The sequence below is a fragment of the Acartia tonsa genome, chromosome 14, assembly GCF_053477335.1.
Source record: "Acartia tonsa isolate MP-2025a chromosome 14, ASM5347733v1, whole genome shotgun sequence".
Classification (NCBI taxonomy): domain Eukaryota; kingdom Metazoa; phylum Arthropoda; class Copepoda; order Calanoida; family Acartiidae; genus Acartia; species Acartia tonsa.
The window spans coordinates 4,418,228-4,438,881 of NC_137273.1; the positions used below are offsets into that span (position 1 = coordinate 4,418,228).

At 32.0% G+C, this 20,654-nt stretch overlaps 1 protein-coding gene and 1 long non-coding RNA gene across 2 annotated transcripts; both read left to right on the forward strand.

Moving 5' to 3' along the window:
- The first annotated feature begins 441 nt into the window (after positions 1-441).
- On the forward strand, positions 442-12,344 carry LOC145305593 (cytochrome P450 306a1-like). Its single transcript, XM_080147281.1, has 18 exons — positions 442-467; positions 952-1,025; positions 1,523-1,578; positions 3,473-3,516; positions 6,046-6,084; positions 6,580-6,699; positions 7,012-7,065; positions 7,616-7,683; positions 8,094-8,178; positions 8,377-8,442; positions 8,844-8,912; positions 9,385-9,732; positions 10,104-10,166; positions 10,517-10,597; positions 10,829-10,908; positions 11,060-11,123; positions 11,357-11,431; positions 12,015-12,344. The coding sequence occupies exons 3-18, from the start codon at positions 1,572-1,574 to the stop codon at positions 12,042-12,044; spliced, it is 1,293 nt and encodes a 430-aa protein (XP_080003407.1). The 5' UTR covers positions 442-467; positions 952-1,025; positions 1,523-1,571; the 3' UTR covers positions 12,045-12,344.
- Positions 12,345-17,328: 4,984 nt separating this feature from the next.
- On the forward strand, positions 17,329-18,220 carry LOC145305706 (uncharacterized). The gene is made up of 3 exons (XR_013874687.1): positions 17,329-17,402; positions 17,680-17,782; positions 18,107-18,220. It is a non-coding gene; the product is annotated as an uncharacterized LOC145305706 (long non-coding RNA).
- The last annotated feature ends 2,434 nt before the right edge of the window (positions 18,221-20,654 follow it).

Below are 20,654 nucleotides of genomic sequence, written 5' to 3' on the forward strand. Positions count from 1 at the left end.
TCATGTATAGCATCATTGTATTAAAAACAATTTTCTACGAATAATAAATAATTTATAAGATAAATACCAGTTTTGTTATCTCGGCCCCTCTGAACTAACAAAACTGGTAATAATCTTATAATTTTCCATTTTAATATCCGTGGAAAGCAATACTATATGATAGATAAGTAATCCTTGTTTACAGGAAGAGAAAGAAACAAAATTTTGGGTTTGCTGAACCCTTTGGGCTTCCAGTCCTTGGACATCTACACCTGCTGGATCCAGCAGTACCTTATCAAAGGAAAATCAACGGTATTTAGATATATAAAACAGCCATTGTGCTTTTCTGAGAAGCTAAATCTTTTTTTTTTGAAAACTGTGTAATTAAAAAGATGCAATTGTTATAATTCACCTTTTGTTTAAAATACGTAAAAAAAAGTTGATTTAAAATTTTCAGTTTGTATGATTTGGCTGTGAAATATGGAAAGGTAACTTTAATACTTTCGTTCAAAGTGCAGAAACGCTTCCCCTTATTATGAAATAAACTTTAAACAAAAGGAGATAGTTTTTTTATTTTGTTTTTTACTTTCGGTTAGGTTAGGTTAGGTTTATTGAGTACAAGATAGCCCTCGCAGGAAAAGGATACCGAAGGTTTGGGGCCTGGAGGATTATTACCCCCTCAGGGGTTAGTTTATATATTAAATAATCTATCTACCTCCTTATTTTCAATTTAATAATTTGTATGTACCAAAGGATCTCGCTAACCACTGAACCGATCGGGATAGCTTCTCATAGGTCCCAGGAAGGTTTTTAACTATTTTGGGTGATGGTACCACCACCCCCCCCCCCCAAGAGAAATCACAAAAAAAACATTTAAAGTGCCACTAGAGGCCTTTAGGGGAGTAGCTGCTAGTCTAAAATAATCCATTATAACAAATCTTAGAGTTGTTCTTTTACTTTTGTATTTTTAAGGTGTATCGATTGAAATTTGGAAATGTCCCCTGTTTGGTTGTTTCGGATTCTAAGCTGTTAAAATATTTATTTAGGTATGTTAATACATTTAGTTTTATTATCGTTTTATTATTATGTGTACATTTAATTTTCCTGTATGGCATCGAAACCGAATAATATCCGCTGGATTAGCACTGGTTCTATTAGGCCATACTGAAAAATCATGTATAGTATCGTATTAAAGACAACTTGCTACAAATATTAAAATGAAAATCATAAAATTTATACCAGTTTTGTTGCCCAAGGTTTTTGCCCGTCGGGTCTAACAAAACTGGTTTAAATCTTATATTTTTTTCATTTTTATATCCATGGAAGGCTGTCTATAATACGATGCGGTAAATAACTATATTGATATCCTTATATTTATTAGGCTATTCAAAAATGATTTTTTTTACAAGTAATCTAGAAAATTTTTAAAATAGAATATTGATTATTTTGAGGCAAAACGTTGTGTAATTATTTTCTAGTGACTTGGTTATGAATATATTTTTAAGCTTAACTGATATACATGTTGTTATACTTGTTTTTTTAGTAAATCAGAATGCAGTGGTCGAGCTCCTCTATACCTCACTCATGGAATAATGCATGGTATTATTTTCTTTTCATTAAATGAAGTTTATTAATAAAATTAGATTATGCTTCTGGTAGCTAGTATAGGATGTTATATAATCCTTATTAATATCCATAAAAATGCACAATAATTGGAATTTTCACCTGTAGAAAATTAGGGTATAGTCCCTTTCGTGACAACGCCTCTTAAGGGCGTTTTGTCGTATTTAAAAGTAGTTTTCTCCTATTTCTAGCCCCTGCAGAGGGGGCCCTAACCCTGCGGGGCAATCAACTGACTTAACTTAACCTAACCTCACCTAACAAAAGCTACTGTTAAAATACGACGAAATGTCCCTTGAGAGACGTTGTCACGAAAGGGACTATACCCGAAAATCATTTTTAAAAGCGAAGCTTTTCTATAATTAGGGTCGGTCCGTCCGTCCTTCCGAGATAGATAGCTTTTATTCGTTAATTTAGGCATGTTAGAATTTTCCTATCGATTTCAAACTTTGCATGGTGATTCCTGTAGTAGTTAGGTACGATTTAGAAAGCGTAGCAACTCTATAATCATTACCAGAATGTCCGTACGTCCATTTTGAACATGTTGATTTTTCTACTTTTTTAACAACAAATTTTTATGTGATCTAATTATTCGTTTGATCTGATTTTTGTTATATTGATTCCTGGGACAACAAAGAACAATTTTATAAGCGAAGCAACTCTATAACTAAGTCCTAAAAATGTAAGTATGTCCATAAACATTATCCTGTATCAAGCAGTTTTGCAAAAAGATTTGCTTACACTTTTGCTTCGACTCTTTTACTTTTATATTCTGATTATTCAGTTCAGACACTATACAAGTGTTAATGTCCGTTTGTCCTACCGTTTCAGTGCTTCGCTTTTATGGATGTTGTCATCCATGTTCATTAAACTTTATGTTCAAACATCTCATGAATAACTGTTCTTGTATAATCTTAAGTGGTTTCCCTCAAAGTGTCTAGTTGAGTACAGAAACACCTGACCCTTTTTAATATATTAGCTGCTTCGCCTCTAGCCTCTAGAGACTTTGCCCCAAGGGGTAATAAAAAAATAATGAAAAAAATTGGAGCTGCCCCAGTATTAATTTCAAAATTTTCGGGGGGAAAAATTGCAGCTGCCCCAGTATCAATTTCAAAATTTTCGGGGGGAAAAAATTGCAGCTGCCCCAGTATCAATTTCAAAATTTTCGGGAAAAAAAATATTGGATCTGCCCTAGTATCAATTTCAAAATTTTCGGGGAAAAAAATTGGATCTGCCCCAGTATCAAATTCAAAATAAAAAAAATAGAGGGGGATTTTTTTTGTTTTTGGGGAATTAGGGGTGTCCCACCCCCCAAGAAAATAGCTTAAAACCACCACAGGACCAATATACCATGAAGAGTAGAATCCGATCGGTTCAGCGGTTACCGAGATCTTAAGGAACAGACGGACAGACAGACAGACAGACAGACAGACAGACAGACAGACAGACAGACAGACGGACGGACGGACTGACGGACGGACGGACAGACATCAATCTACTTTTAAATATATTAGTTTTCTTGTTTGTTTTAAAAGATATTAGGGTTTTATGATTGTGCACTAAGGAACATTTTTGTTGTTGTTAAAGATTGTGGCTAGAAAGTAGGGTTGGTCCGGATATCTGGTCTGGCCGGATATCCGGCCAGATATCCGACCATTTTCGATATCCGGCCGGTTATCGGATATTAAAACTATCCGGATATCCGGTAATTTGACGGATATCGAGCGTTGGCCAGATATCCGGCCGGATACCAGATATTGAAACTATCCGGATAACGGATATCCGGTATCCGGCCAAAAAAGTAACCAGCCCAACCCTGCTAGGAAGTTATAAATTAAATAAAAAAATAATTAATATTTTTTATCTATTTTAGGTAAAGGAATAATTTGTAGTGAAGGAGCTTTTTGGTCTCAACAAAGGAAACAAAAGTCTTTAATTTTTTTTATTTTTTAAAAAATATTTTGATTTTTTTTTTGTTGTAAAGCATCAAACTTTACGGGGAACTGCCATTTACACATCCAGCAAATTTAGTGGATGTGTTTTCGCCAGTGCAATGGATGTATTTATGACAAACTGAATTTTTACTGTATAAATGACAGTAAAATCGATTCTCATGTCATAAATACATCAAACACTGGTAAAAATACATCCAATATTTTTATATATATGTCAAAAATACATCTGACACTGGCATTTACACATCCATACTTTTTCATCTGTTATTTCATCTTTAGTTATTTAACTGAACTGTAATTTAATGAAACTAAGAACTTATAATGTAGTAAAGCATAACTTGATAAATTTAAATCTTAAAATGCTTTAAGCTAAACCTAATGAAGAACAATACTTCAATATAGCTCGAAGTTGTTCATCTTGTTGTTATAAATAAAAAGGAAAGAAGGGTGTAGTAGATATTAAAAATAAACATAAACAAACTTTTAAACATGAATCAATTGAAAATAATTGAATATTTATTGGTGGAAAAGATTAAAACCTTTTGTATGTTTTCCAAAAAATCCTAAAAATTAAATAGCAGGGAATGTGCTTGAGTGGTTTTATCCACAATAATTTGACCACTTGTGCAAATGTATTGATGTTTTGTAGGGAGCATCTTGAGAAAAAGGGAAGTAAATAGGGGGAGAGTAACTAAAATAGGGAAAAAATTAAAAACCTTTACATACTGTACAAAACCAAATTAATTGTAAATAAATATTTTTATAAATTAATCTAGATGTATATTTGCCAGTGTTGGATGAATTTGTGACATATAATTGAAAAAGTATGGATGTGTAAATGCCAGTGTCAGATGTATTTTTGACATACAGGGTGCGGCACATAAATCCGGACAAATTCTAATTTTTAAACAAATGAACATAAAATCGTCAATTTTAAAGATTTTATTGAATTTTAAAAACTGGGAAGCAAAATAGGTATATGACTAGTAGATTATTCAACAAAATCGCCGCCAGCCTCAATCACCGCCTCTACCGGCCTCCTCAACCGCCGGCAGGTCCAGGTCAAAATGTACCTGTCCAAGCTGGCGTAGTTCTCATTGATAGTGGCAATGAGGGAGGTCTTTGTGGTATGGGCACGTCTATTGGTGCATGCTTCAAAGTAGCCCCAGGCCCAAAAGTCCATTGAATTAAGATCGGGCTGCTGGGAGGCCACATTTCCTTAGGAACATGAGTAACCGCCAAATTGACAAAATCCATGTTTTTGCTCTAATTTGGGCTAGGATTTAGCTACAGTGGACTTTAAGTACTCAAAATGCGTGTCTCAATGAGCTTTAAAAAATTTTGGGTCAAATTTTTAACTCCTTCCCTGTCGGGCCCTACTGTTTGTGATTTCTTAAAGCTCAAAATCTTGAAAAATCGACCTCATTTCGGCTAGTATTGAACTAAAATGGATTTAAACACGGCAAAATGTGTGTCTCAATGAGCCTAAGACACTCACAAAATTTGGGGTCAAGATTCCAACTCCTTCCCTGTCGGACCCTACGTTTTGTGATTTTGCGCATTAAACCACCGGCGCATTTGGAATCTGCCTTGTTGAACATATGCGCGGCCAGCTCGGTGTACACGTCCATCTTCGTCCAAAGATTTGTTTGTGCTAAAAGGTCATTACCTAAGCTTTCTATAGTGGGGTCAAACGTCCTGATTGGTCAAGTAGTTTTGACGCTATGGCCGTTTAAAAATGTCCGGATTTAAGTGCCGCACCCTGTATGTATTAAAATATTGGATGTATTTTTGCCAGTGTTGGATGTATTTATGGCATGAGAAAAAGGAAGAAAACATTTTGCCAAAAATACATCAACTGTAAATTTGCTGGATGTGTAAGTGCTATAGCCCCAACTTTGCTCCATAGTCAACATCTATTATAAAAGTCATGTAAGATTACAAATATTTAAAAAAGGATCCTTTACCCGATAACTTTATGAAAAAATATTTTTTTTTCTATTTAGCAAGTTTAGTAAGTGTTAGAGGAAGGCTTCGGGATTTCACTTATAGCTACTTTAATTAAAGGAGGTTTCTAATACAAGGATGACAGCATCCATAAAAGCGAAGCTCTGAAACGGCATGACAGACGATTATTAACTCTTATAAACTGAATTTGAATAAAATATAAAAGTTTTGACAAAATTATACGTACATATGTTGCAAAACTTCTTAAATACAGAATTCTGTTTAAGGACATACTGATATTTTGGACTTGATTATAGAGTCGCTACGCTTTCTAAATCGTACCTAACTACTGCGGGAATCAAAATGCAAAGTTTGAAATCGATACGACAATTCTAACTTGCCTAAATTGACGAAAAAAAGCTATCCGTTACGTATGGACGTACGGACGGACATACGGACGTACGTACCGACCCTATTTATAGAAAAGCTTTGCTTTTATAAAGAACACTATTCAGTTAATTTGTTCAAGACTTGTTTAAATTATAGACTTTGGCTTGGAGGAGCATTGAAACAAGTCTTAAAGGTATATGCATTACATAATAATTAGGAAGAGGTTGTCATCCTGTTTATTAACGTGATGATACTCTAACATATTAGGTATAACACTTTGATTGCACGACCTTTATCTGGAAGTTTTAACTGTGCATAATAATGAAGTTCATCAGTGCAATGGTAAAGACTTTCTCTTTGTTATTAGTATCTATGTCAAATGCCTGACAAAGCAGCAGTAGGAACCAATTTCAACTTCTCTAGTATAACACTTTGTGGTCTAAACTTTATTTTATCAAAGATCTGTAAAGGGATGGAACAATAGCCGATAAATTAAAGTACATCCCTAATAATGATATCCAAAATTTCCCCTTCTGAAGATTGAAAATAGTTGTTGAAACCGTTGGACACTCAACTTAAAGAACCAACCAATATAAATTAAATAAAAGTCTCCAAAATTGTTAGGCCAACTGTAAAACATTGGGGCCTATATTATCTTCCTTCTTGCCATTTTATGGATGTTGTTTAGGATAGAAATGTGGGTGAAGAGGTTGGAAGAAAACTATGTACAGCTCTGGCAAAATCTGAAGGACAATACCTGGATCTAACACCCTTGCTTTCCCATTATATTGGCAATTTTATGAATAAGGTATAGTATATAAACAATAATTTTAGGAATAAGGCACAAACAAATAGAATAGGTTAGAAGATAGATTTTTTTAATTTAAACATTCTAAACTTATAATTCATAATTATTTCTTTTTAATGTAAGTTGAGATTAATCTTGGGATGGTAAATAAAAACCTTCCTAAGACCTATATAAAAAGCATTATTTTAAAAGGAACCTTAACAGTTTCTCAGTTAGCAAATTCTTTAAGTACACAAAAAAACCTGACTAACATACAATTTTTTTGCAGCGCAAGGAAATGGGGAATTTAAAAAACCTTTATTTATGCTTTAGATAATATTTGGTATGGAATATAGTGAAGACTCGGCAACTTGGCATTATCTACAGGTTATTTATTTTTAATAACTAGTGAAGCTACTCTATATACCACATAGTTCGTCTGTCTGTCTCATAGTCCGTCCATCTATAAGTTTGAAATGATAATGGTTAAACATGATTATTTATGAAAATACTCCTTACAAAAGAACATTAGGTACTCAACTTGTGTGGTCCGTGTCAGTATCTCGGCCTTAGTACATAGGACATAAATATTTTTAAAGGTTTTGTGATTTTCTATTCTAATTTATCACATATTTTTTATAAACACTAAAAAATTGGCACTTCGTTAAGTATAGATGTTGTTGTTAGTAAAATGTTGACATAAATCCCCTCATTTTTTTTTTGGGGGGGGGGGGGAGGATGGGAAGTTTTATTACGACTATCTACAAAACCAGACAAGCTTATAATTTTAAAATGTACTCTTCTTACCTTTACAAAATTCTTCATGAAGGTTTTAAAATTGATAGGATGATTACATCTTGTCTAAATTACACTCAACTAACGCTTATGGACGAACTCTAATAGAAGAAATGCTTCGCTTAAAAATGTACAATTTTAGGAACTCCGAGAGGAAGGTATAAAATTGATGGGGGTCTGTGGTGCAGTCAACTTCCTTCCGTTTCTCAGGTAAACACCAGGGATCATAGGGGATAAGACAATATAAATCAATATGCGAGTACCCACAGTTTATTGGCCAACGAATAATATGAGATGGTTATAAAACTTTGGGTATTAATGTTACCTCCCTTCCAGGGTAAACAGAGAATTATCAAATAAGACAAGGATGGCAACATGCAAGTATCGAAGCAAAGTTATAGAAATAATGTTCAGTGTCATAAAAGAATATAAAGAAAGTAAAGAATCACGAAATCTTATTATTAAAAAAAAAGATTTTCATAGAAATGGGAATCTTCACAAAAACATGTAGCCTTCAATCTTGAAAAGTTAAGGTCTGTTTTGGGTAGGATTAGGTTAGCGATATACCCTTTGTTTTTGTTTTTATTATCTGAAGATAAACTAATTTTTTATTTTTTTAGATTTTTACCTCAAACTTCGCGCAATATAAATTGGATCAAAAAAGGACAATTTCAGACTCATAAAGAGTATGAACGAATTATAAAGGTAAGAATTAATAGATAGATTAAGTGGCGTTTAGGGGGTTTTGTGTCAGAGGGGTAGAAAGATATACAAAACTAAGTGTCCATCCACTCACTCAACAACAAAGTATGCAAATTAAAAAAAAAATTAATGTGGTTGTTGTTATTAATAAAAGGAAAGATGAATTAATAAATACACAGATATTAAATATCTTTTTTTTAGGAACGTGAACAATATTTGTCCAATTGTGGGACGCCTGAATGTATAACTGATCTTTTCCTGATACAGGTATTTCTTCATATTATTAAATATTTTATTATATATTATTTTTTTATCAAGGTTTCGAGATTTTCCATTTACGACGATCATATAGTTCTCTCTTTTACTTTGTATTATTTATGACCACTGAACATATGCTGTATAATTCACTTTGTCCATTTGACTGTTTTGTGCTTCACCAGTTTTGGATATAAGAAGAAAAGTAAAATTTGACTGTTCATTTTCCAGGGGCGATTTTTCTTGGGAGGGTGGATGTATCCTCCAACAAAATTGTTGTAAACCATTCCATAACCTTTAAAAAAAAGCTTGTAAAAGAGAACTACATAGGTCAATCGGTCAACGAGATCTTAAGCTACAGACACACATAGACATCTTTATATACAGAGATAAGGAAAATCATAATTACTTAGATGGAAGAAAGATGTGCAGCTGGAAAAGATTTGGAATCTTTTACTAGAGAACAACTTTATTATTTACAGGTAAAAAGATAAGTTATAGAGTACCTTTAAAAAGTAAGGTGTTTTATCATATTTGGAGTTTTACATTTTAGAACTTTGCATGCTCTAAGTTGAAATTTAAATCAGCTGTTATCAAAGACAGACAGCTGATTTTCTTTTCTGTGAAGATTTTGCCGACACTAACGATAAGCTAGGAATTTCCTAATTAAATAAAATTTTCTTAGTTGTTGTTAAAGATAGATATATAAAGATTTATTCAGAATGGCTTCGAAATCAATTAAAAATCCGCTGGAATAAAACCGCATTTAAGCCATACTAAATTTTTTTTGGTATTAGATACAACTTTCTACGAATAATAAGATAAAAACCACGATTATAATCATACCAGTGTCTCGGGGCTAACAAAACTGGAATTGATTTATTTACTATCATCGAAAAGCTGTATATAATACAATGGGATAAATATCATATTTGAATTATCTACCTATTTTAGGCTGATCTATTTGGCGCGGGGACAGACACCACGTTAACCTCCATCCTCTGGAACATTCTGATGCTAGCTGCCAGCTGTTCTAGCGGCCAAGATGACCATTTCATGTCAACTGACAATCCAAGAACAAATCATTTTAAAAATCATTCGAAAACATATGATGATGCATTAGATAATTTATTAACTATTCCAACCATCAATCAAGAAACTATTCAGAAAGAGCTAATTGCTAATTATCATGATAAGCATAGCAACAATGATGACAGTTATAATTTTCAAGTTGATACTGATGCAATAACAAAATCAAGAGAACAAAAAGGAATGGCTCTTTTGAAAGCATTTGTATTAGAGGTAAAACCAAATTGTAGCAGTACACAGGGATCTAAAGGGATACGACAATGGGCGATAAATTGATGTACATTCCCAATGAGGATACACAAAATTACTCCTTCTATAGATTATGATGAGTGGTTGAAACGTTTGAACACTCAACTTGATGAGCCTACAAATGAGTCAACTAAAAAATTCGATTAGAGATAAAATAAACAGTAAATATCACTCAGTCGCCAACCAAAGAAAAACATTTTCTACGTCAATACCTAGTGACAAATATTTTCCTTATATAAAACATAATCACCCTGTTGTAACTTCAAAGAATAAAATTATATTTAATTTTTAAAAATTCACAAAAAAAAATTTGATTCATTTTAAAGATTTTCTAGGTGTCCAGATTGCGTCCTGTAACACCTCTTGGAGTCCCTCATGGAACATTGCAAGATATTCAGGTATTTACATGGCATGAATATATTTCCGAAATTTGCTAAATTTTAAACAGCAATATTTCATTCTAAGGTGCTCTGCCCCTCAAAGTGTCTAGCAAATAGACACCTTCTCCTTATTATTGAAAAAAAAAATAATTAAAGGGGTGAGGGTAGATTTTTTCATCCATGCTGGGGGCACTGACACTGCGGGGCATATATATTTACATGGGGTGCCCTAAACAAGATAAATTGGTTGAAAGATTTTATTTTTCCTTTAGATCAGTCAGATATATAGACACACAGACAGTCAAAAGACATCAAGTCTCATTTACATAGGTATAGTTTAAATATAGAATATATATCTTTATTTCTAGATAGATGGACAGATACTGAAAAAAGGAACAATGATTCTACCTAATCATTGGTTTATCAACAGAGACCCACAGGTTTGGAAGGTAAATCCTTAATTGTAGTTAAGCTACTTTTTAATTATGTGAAGTTATACCCCAGCTGTCTTATGACTTTAAATTACTTTTTTTTTAGGATACTCTATATAAGACTGTATACTATTTAAGAGTGGTTTTTATCCAATGGAAAGTTATTTAGAATTATAACTATGGTTAGAAAAATATTATTTTTCATAAAAAAGCCCATGAAAATACAATTTAAAAAGTTTTTTTTATTAGGATCCAAATGAATTTAAGCCAGAAAGATTTCTAGAAGCAGGAGCTGCTAGAAACATGTTTCCTTTTCAGATTGGAAAAAGGTAATCTATAGAAATTTATGAAATACTAATTTTAAAAATTGCGTCGTATTAGAATAATGGACTATTCTAATATTAATTTTTATAGGCACTATAGAGAGCTTCATGCATTCCCCAAATATATTTATCAGTTACATTGATTGATTTATTTTAGAAGATGCATAGGTGAAGAATTGGCCAGAGATTTAGTTCATGGAATTCTTGCTTGCATTTTGAAGGTATTTAAGAAAGTGATGAATTTTAATCAAACTTTTTTCACATGACCAATTCAAGTGTTATGTTCAGTCAAATTGACTTCAGTCTTTTTACAAAGTAACTGTTAATAAACTTCCATATCAATGTATTTAGAAAGAAATGATAAAAAAACTGAGCATTACAGACAGACAAACAGAGGACACAAAAAAGTCATGCATGGTCATATCTGAAAATTATAAAAGCATTTAAAATTTAGGAGTATAGAATCGAGCTAGAGCCAGGAACTGATCCTTGGTGTACTCCAAATCATGGCTTCACTCTGGAACCAAAGGTACTGTAAGGAATGTAGCAAAAGATAATATAGTAGAGATAGGAATCCATGTAGCTTTCAAACATTCAAAAACTGTAACAAAAGTCTCTTGTTAAACATCTTATTTTGGAATATATTGAAAATATGGGACAAAATTATTACATTCGATAAGGTTAGGTTAGTTTATATTGGGTTATGTATAGCCCCCGAGGTTAGGACACCATAAGTATAAGGCCAGCAGGCTTAGAGTCCTCTGCAGGGGTTACGCAACACCCAAACACCCCAACTATTTTGAATTTATTTTTAAAATATAGGGGTGTTTAATAGATACTTAGAGGAAAAGATCGGTTTTTCAGTATGGCTTCGGAACCTATAAATAAATATCCAGTGTAGTAGAACCGGTTTTTAGCAATACTAAAAAATCATGTATATCATCGAATTAAAGACCATTTTTACGAATATTAGAATAAAGATCATATATTTAATACAGGTTTTAATCTTATAATGTTTTATTTCAATATCCATGGAAAGCTGTCTATAATACAATACGATAAGTAACCTACTATTAAGTTTTTAATATATTTCATTTTAATTTCTTTTTCAGAAGTTTCGAGTAAAATTTACAAGAATCTAAAACTGAAAGAAAATGAATGTTCCTTATAATGTTTATATGTATTATAATTGTATAAAAAGAACATGACTTCTATTTTCTTTGTGGTTTAGTAAATTTTTATTAACTATGTTTACCAATAACGTATTACTATTCACCTAGACAGGGGTAGGGCACTCTAAGAAAATAATTAGATACACAATTATGAGTTCTCATGTTGATTCAAAATTATAAGATATTGACGTGTAGAAAAATTTAGGAAGATGGTTTTTCATCAAAGGCTCTATCCTTTACCTTTATTCTACAACAAGTATTTTTGGTATCGCAACTCAGGAATAAGATATAACCAACAAGCAAAATAAATCTAAAATAATATTTGGGGGGCAAATGGAGAGGTCGTCAATTTTACGATGTTTTGCCCCCCAACGACAGCTGAAAAACACGTATAGGTTTCGTGATTTTCTTCCGAATTGATTTCGTTATTGGTATGAGCTGATCGCTACTGCTCTATAATTAAGGTTTATTTCATTTATTACGTTTTTCTCACGTCCGTCCATGCGTCCTATACATTTTAACTATATATGTTACTATTCATTGATACTTTTGGCTTCGCCCCTAGCCTCTAGGAATACATACTAAAGTCAACAATTAAAACAAAGATTAAAACATGTCAATGATAACGAAGCTCTGAAACGGTACGACAAACAAATAGGAGATACACATCAATTTTCTCATCCCTTTAAATCCATGCATGGTTTTTGTATGGCCGGGCTATATGACATTCAAATAAAATGTAATAAATATTCTATTCATTAAAAATTACTAAAAAATTACAGTAGTTTCCCACAAAGTGCCTAGTGACCATCGAACCCCCCCCCCCCCCCCCCTCAGGGATAAGAGATAGGAAACCTTGCCATAAATTAGGTCCCGGCCTAGTTTCTAAAGGGATATTGCAACTTTTACCATTACCTAATTAACCCTTAACGGTCGGGGGGGGGGGGGGCGTTGAACGCCCCCCCCATCCGGTTTTTTCTATCTCATTTTCTGTGTGTGAAAGATAAAGAGCCCAAACTGCTTGACTTTTTAAGTATGGGTATGACACATAACTGAGAGTTGAAATTTTTTGAAAATCTCCATCCTGGCGGGCACAGGATGCCAGCAAACCTGGCAGGGTCATCCAGGTAAAGAGCAAAATTATTTTTTTTGACTAAAACAAAGCATTTTATCATACCAAAATACTAAAAAATCCTCTAGTAGTACATCCTTATATGAAATACAGGTGTTCATGTCACTTTCAGGTTCCAGGTATGATCCTGCAGGTCCTGATCCTCCAGGTCTCCAGAAATATTTAAAAGGCTCCTGTGGCTGCAATTTTTTACTTAGAGACTTCAAATTTAAAACTTAAGCTTTTCTTACATGTCTACATAACGTATAAAAATTTCATGAAGATCCGCCGCCGTTTTCCCGCCGACCGCCGACTGCGGCGGCTGGCAGCTGCTAAGTACAGCTGCAGCCGCTGAAATTTATATTTTGATATTTCTAATATAAAATTTACATAAAGATAAACATTTTCTGGAAAACAAATTTTCTTCTAGCTTCAAAAATAAGAAAATTACAGCCGTTTGAAATTTTTAAGTAAAAAAAGACCTAAAAACAAAGGTTGTTAAATAAAAGGGTGAAGGAAAATTGACTTAGACTTATAAAAGGTCGGAAATTCATTATCAAACAGGGGACTTGCACAAAAAAATTTAGCCCTCTAGCTCTAATAGGAACTGAGATAATAAGGGGGGGCGTTGAACGCCCCTCCCCCCCCCCCCCCGACCGATTAAGGTGCGGCAAGGGGCCCGACTGTAAAGGGTTAAATGACACCAATGGAAGCACCTCCTAATAGGCTATCGCTCTATACCATTAATATATTTGTTTTACAAAGTTCTATTTTCACTTTAGCCTAGCTACCTGAATTTTATTCTATACTTCATATTCTTAACGCTTTTAGCTATTTCATTAGAGTTGATAACGAACTACTGCACCATCCCATAACTGTTTTTTTAGGCCTAGGCTTGAAATAGGCCTGAAATAATATTCTCTTACGTTTCCCATCCCTTATCCCTGCCCCCCCCTCTTAAAAAATTTAAGTATCCTGTATTTAAGAAGTTTTTTCACAAAGTATAAGTTTTATACCCTAGTATGGTTAGGTTGAATTGAGATTTGTGTAATTCTGGAGCCTATTTGAACCCCCAAAGGGTTAGTCAAAAAGAAATAAGGATGACAATATCCATGAAAGCAAAGCACGGCACCTCGGGGCTAAAAAAATGGTTTTAATCTTATGATTGTACATTTTTATATTCGTAGAAAGCTGGATATAATACGATGCTAGACAGTTTTTTCGTATGGATGAGAACCGGTTCCTATCCACCGGATTTGAATGAATACGAGAAAACTATTTAAATTTTTTGTAGGCATTATGTTTTTAGTTTTTACAGGTTTATCGTATAGGCAATAACTCACAATAAATAACAACCAACAGACAACAAGAAAAGATTTCTTTTTTAATTCTTTATAATTCATTAACAAGAATTATACAACATCCATAAGTAGCAAAGCTCAAAAAATATTAATGGACATCCGGAAAAATAAACTATACAGCAGTGTCACAAAAAAATAAATATTACACTAAAATAAATCACAAAACCTTTTAAAATTTGTAGGAATTTGTAAATGTGAACATATTTAATCAGCTGTCTATTTTCTACAGGGGTGCAGAATATCGTGAAAATTTTAGGAATCGATCTAGCACCCCAATTAATTGAGTTATCTTAATGAAACTTGGCGAAAATATGAAAAATGTGACCTTATTTAATTTCTGAAAATTTCAGGCGTCTATTTTGAAAAGGAGCCGAGAAAATCACGTATTTCAGACGGACGTACATATGGACGGATAGACGAACGTTTCAAATTATAGAGTGGCTTTGCTACTAATAATGAATATCAAAATTTCGATTATAATAAAATATAAAAAAAGATGACGTTTTTGAAAGTAAACATTAACTTACACAATTTAATTATCATTTCTATTTTTGAACTTCAATATTGTTCAAACAAATTACATTTTATGTTGTTATAAACGTTTTAACCCTTTTTTCATTTTAAACAACTGTGAAAAAAATAACCAACCGTAAGTAACAGAAAAAAATACATGTGATATAAAGTATATACAGAAAAGGAAGAAACATTTGTACCTTTCACACAACTAGATATTCAGCTACAACTGGATATTCAGCTACTATTGGGAAAATTTTTGGATATTTAGCTACCATTGGGAAAAACAAAATGTTACAACAATTTCTTCGAATTTTTTTCGTGTGATATACAAAATATAAGCTAAGCTTTTCTACATAAAGGCATTGAGTAAGGGAGGGGACAATGGGCATTAATTCAATTTAACAGTTTTCGCTGAAAAGCAATGAAAACCAGATTTATTCAGAAAATTGTAAGGGGATCATGGTAATATAATTTAGAACAAAATTAGTTCTAAGAAAAAAATCATTCACTTGAAAATTAAATTACCAATACATCACAATGTAGTAAACATTCTGTAATTAATCACTAGAAAAATCGTGTTTAGAACTTCGTCAACCCTTCTCATATATTATAAACTGCTACCAAAATTCAAGGGGTTCTTAGGTTGTTTAATACATAAATATCACAATAGAGTTTCTATATATGAAATGACATTATCTTGGGAAAAAATATTTGTTAAAACCAGCCATCTTTTCTGTCTGCAATATTCTGCAATAACTCAGCTAGTTAGCGGGGCATTTATGCGCTAGTACCCAAAGTCAGTCAGAAACTGCTGAATTTGTGTACATTCCCTTTAAGCCAGTACTTAAAGTCTGAGACTTTTAAAAATTGAATATTCGATCCATTGTCCCCTCTCTTACTCCCTGACATAAAGGGTATCTACCATTTAAAACACAATGAATTTTTAGCTCTGTAGATCATTTTCAAAAGCCAAGCTTTACTATAATAGGGTATATGTTCTTTACAATTTTAGAATTTAAAAAAAATAATAGAAATAAAAAATGAAACATAAAGCTTTTAACAAATTTAACTTTTCCCAATATATTGGTTTTCATATTTGTTTTTGCATTATAACTTACCCATACCCAATGTCCAATGTAATAATTTGAAAAAGAAATGAAGCTTCAAACAATTTAATTTAATAGTTTAATACTGTTTTCAATAGCAAAGCTACTCTATAAAGAGCGTATACCAACAATGACATTAATTTATTTTGATTACAAAACCTTTACGTAATTTCAGCTGTCGTTGAAATGAGCACATCATAGAAATCTACATCTACCTCTCAAATATAGATTTATTTCACTTGTTGGTTTTACCTTATCCCTGCAGGGGCGTCGTAGCTCAGTGGTAACACACTGGGTTACGATGATGAGAGTTCGAGTTAAAGTCCCCGTGTGGCAACTCGAATTTCTCAATTGAATATGTTCATGCAACTTCCCCTGGTTGTGTAAGACGGGTGAGTGGTTTGGATACTTAATAGTCACGTACATAATATCTGTACAACCCTTATCCCAAGCTCCTCTGCGGAGAGCGTCATTCATTACGGTGACTTAATTTGGGACACCTGCCATACTCGGCGAGGGTGAGGTAATAAAGAGTAGCTCCCTTGAGACAGAGGGTCAAAGCATAATGTACTTGAGAGTAGAGCTTGATAGCCCTAGTGGCTATACAAAAGTGTCTCGTCCTTCTCCATGACTACTTAGGTCCAAACACTAAGAAACAATGGCTTCACACACCTTATTCCTACTGTATGCATCTAAAGGGTGTGCAAAAATATGCAGACCTTTTTAAAATTAAAATTGCACGGCTTGTGTTAATAGTAGAAAAATATGACGCATATCATTAGAACCGCTAAGAAGTTTTGTTTTGTAGATTTCAGGAAATTCATGAGTAAAATTGAACATTAAATTAATTATTCTAAACTCTTTATTTAATTGCAAAAAAACGTTGCATTTTAGTTTTGATTTCACAATAGTTTTACAAAAAAAGTACTTTATTTTTAAAATTATTTCATGTCGTCATTAAAGGGGAAAATATGAAATTATTGATTAAAGAATTTATTTTTAGCTTAAAATATGCAGATTTTATAGTAAAATTACATTGCAAATTATGTTAAATTCTATAAAATAAATACATAAAATTGCTGTACGTTTTTATTTACATTTCAAACCAGTTTCTAATTCTTCAAACTCCTATAAAAGCACAGGTTGTTAGAGCTAAAATTGTAGTCTGATACGTAAAGTCCTCAAGGTAACAAGTAATTAGAGGCAATCAGCTATCACATTCTACTTTGGTTAGGTAAGTCCTTTTAATTATAAGGCATGGAACCCAAAGTATTAAAGTAATATTATTTATGATTAATGTTCATTTACCCCAGGACATTTGATTGAAATCCAAAAGCTTTACTAGTTTTTATTGTACTACTTTAGATTATTCTTTACTTTAAGCTTATTTCTTTATCTTAATAAGCATTTTCTCAACCATTACATTGATTCTTTTATATGTATTTTGGTTGAGTATATCAAAAGTAGTATTTGATATACTCAATCTTTTGCTACTAATTCTAGATATTTAGGTACAATTTTGTAGTTGCTGATTTTAGCTACAGCTTACTTTGAGTTAGGATATCTAGATGATACATTCACACCTATTTCTCACCTGGAAGGACTCATTTTAGGGTAAGAATAGTTTTGTTATTTGTGTATTATTTTAATTGTTGTTACAAGTATAGGTTTAAATCAAGTTCATTAGTATTTAGCCAAGTTAAGTAACAAAATTAAATCTTGCAAATAATCTTTATTTCTTAGTTTTGAATGTTTAATTTCAGTCATTTAAAATTGTTTAAGTGAATCTATTTATTATCTGTTATTGTTTATCATATTTATTAGCATTTTGTTTGCCTTTAGCGAATTAAGTGTTAATAAATTTGTCTAAACTGACCAAGCTATATTTGCTTGATTCACTTCACTGAGTAATTATAATTAGTATATTTAATATTTCAGAAAAACTGCGTCTGACTGTTAAACCTAATGTTTCTACCTAGTGATTTATATAATTTCTAAATGTTTGATATGTTTTGTAAAACTTTAATATTGTAAATAAATTAGTTGAATTAATCTTGTAGTTATTTGATGCAAATATTAATATGTGGTTTGTTTTAATTTAATCTTTAAGGCCTTTTTCAAAAAACTCCAAAACATTAAAATTTGTTAGACCAATCTTCTATACAATATAAATAAGAAAACATAATATACTTAGGATACAAGGAGAATAACCAAACTTTGTAAGATACATCCAATCTTATTTTATAGAAATTGATTCTCATGGATCTTCAAAAAATTTAAAATATTTTCAATAAATTATCAAAATGTTTTGAAGATAAGCAATAAAAAAAGTCAAGTGACTTGAATACAAAAATCAGAGGTGTTTATATTACTTCTTATTAAGAATATATAATACGAATAAAGTAATATAATGTACAATTCAAAATATATAGAGTAACAAAGGATAAATTTAGTCAGCTAAAATCTCATTTGACATAAAAAATTTCATTAATAAAGATTAAATGATCTTTAAATGCTTTATGAAAAGATAATTAAATGATCTCAGATGAAGCAAAGTTTGAATTGCATCAGCTTTAAAAGAAATGCTTTGCTGAATCTAAAATAGATTTTACACAATAATATAATGGTTCAACACATAAATTTTAAAGTGATCATTTGGTTTTTTCATTATATCAATTTAATCATTTGCAACACTTTCAGCAAGAGCTTAAACTTTGATAATTACAAAGTTATCAAGACCTTAAGGTGGTGGTTTATCAGTTGGTTCTGGTGTATGATTAATTACCAGTTTTGTACAAGATCCACCAATCATTTCATCAACAGTAACTTGCAAAGACTCAACATAATCAGTTCCTGTCTCAATATACCTTAAATCTTTATTAGACTTGTTATTGGCAGGATGAACAAATATGTAACCTTATAGACAAGAATATACTCTTAGGAAATAATTTTCATCATTGGAAAGATTTGAGTATGTAGTAATCAAAATTAAATAAATTGTGCCTTTGTTTAATCAGCATTATCAATTTGCTTTATCAATTCCATCCATCAAGATAAAGCATACCACAAGATTAGGTGGTGGGGTATCAGTAGGATGTGGGATTGCCAGAATAGGTATGTAGCAAATAATCAACTTGCTATCATGATCAGATTTGGTTTCTGAGACATCTTCAGAATCAAAAACCGAAACATCATAGGTTTCGCTTAAGTTGTGTACAAAGACTTTGGTAACACATTTGATTTGATCATTGGTCAAGTATTGATTAACATAATTTTCTCCCATTGACGATATGTTAACATCAATATCTGTAGTTTCATCAACAGGCTCAACAAGTTTATCAACAGATTTCATAGAATGTGAATTTGAAGTTTTGATTTGAACATCTGTTGTAAAATTTGACTCTTCATTGGTTAGATGAATAGGATTCTCCTGGAAATAACTATACCAAGAGTTAAAATTGGCAAAATCAGTTTCTTGATCTGTAGATTGGACAGACATGGTAAATTCATCCTTAATGTTTAATGGATGAATAAGTTTATCAACTACTGTGTTAACTTTCATAATAGTAGCTTCATCATTATCTGCAAATGAAATTTCTAAGATAGAATTATAACCCTTGATGGTAGAGCTTGTAAGAACATGTTTAGAATCAGTTTGAAAATCATCAAATTTAATCTTAATTGGAATTAACACAGAATCTTGTAAATCTGTAATATCAGTATTTGAACTTATCAAATCATTTGGTTGAAGAATTTGATTTGTAAGCATTTCCAACAATGGCCTCTGTTCTTGATTATCAACTGAAGCTTGAACATTGAAAGCATCTTTAGTTTCATTATTTATTGTAATATCAACAAGAACAGTCCTATAAATAGATTCATTCTGTAGGAAATCATTTCTTGATTCAGCAGATTCATTCTCATCAGAATCTTCAGCAGGGTTGACATTAAATAATCTGTTAGCATTGTAATTTGTAAAACTAACAATATGATCAATAACATCACAAGCAGTAGGATGTTTGACTTCATCATCTTGAAGGAAAATAAAATCATTCAGTTCTTCCTTCTTGGAATCCACAGGATTCTCATCTAAACTTCCAGGAAAATATTCAGGTGACTTCTCCATAATTAAAGGGTTTACTTTAAAATATTCTTCCCAAGAACTTGTAATTTCATCAGAATCATTTTTAGAACTTGACTCAGCTAACACAGATTTATAGAAGTCAAATCCATTGTCCTTTATGCTTGAAGTGTCAGTATCTAAATCAATAAGATTATTGATCATTGTATCATCTGATTTTTCATCAGAACCATCTGTGCTAGATCCATAGTAGCCATCATTAACAGGTTTTAAAATTGCACAACACGAGTACTTTTTGCTTGAATCTATAATGCTATTAATTTCAGGTTTCATTCCTCCTGGATAGCTTGAACTTGATTCAACACAATTTATAGGTGTTGGAACTAAACACTCAATACCTGAAGT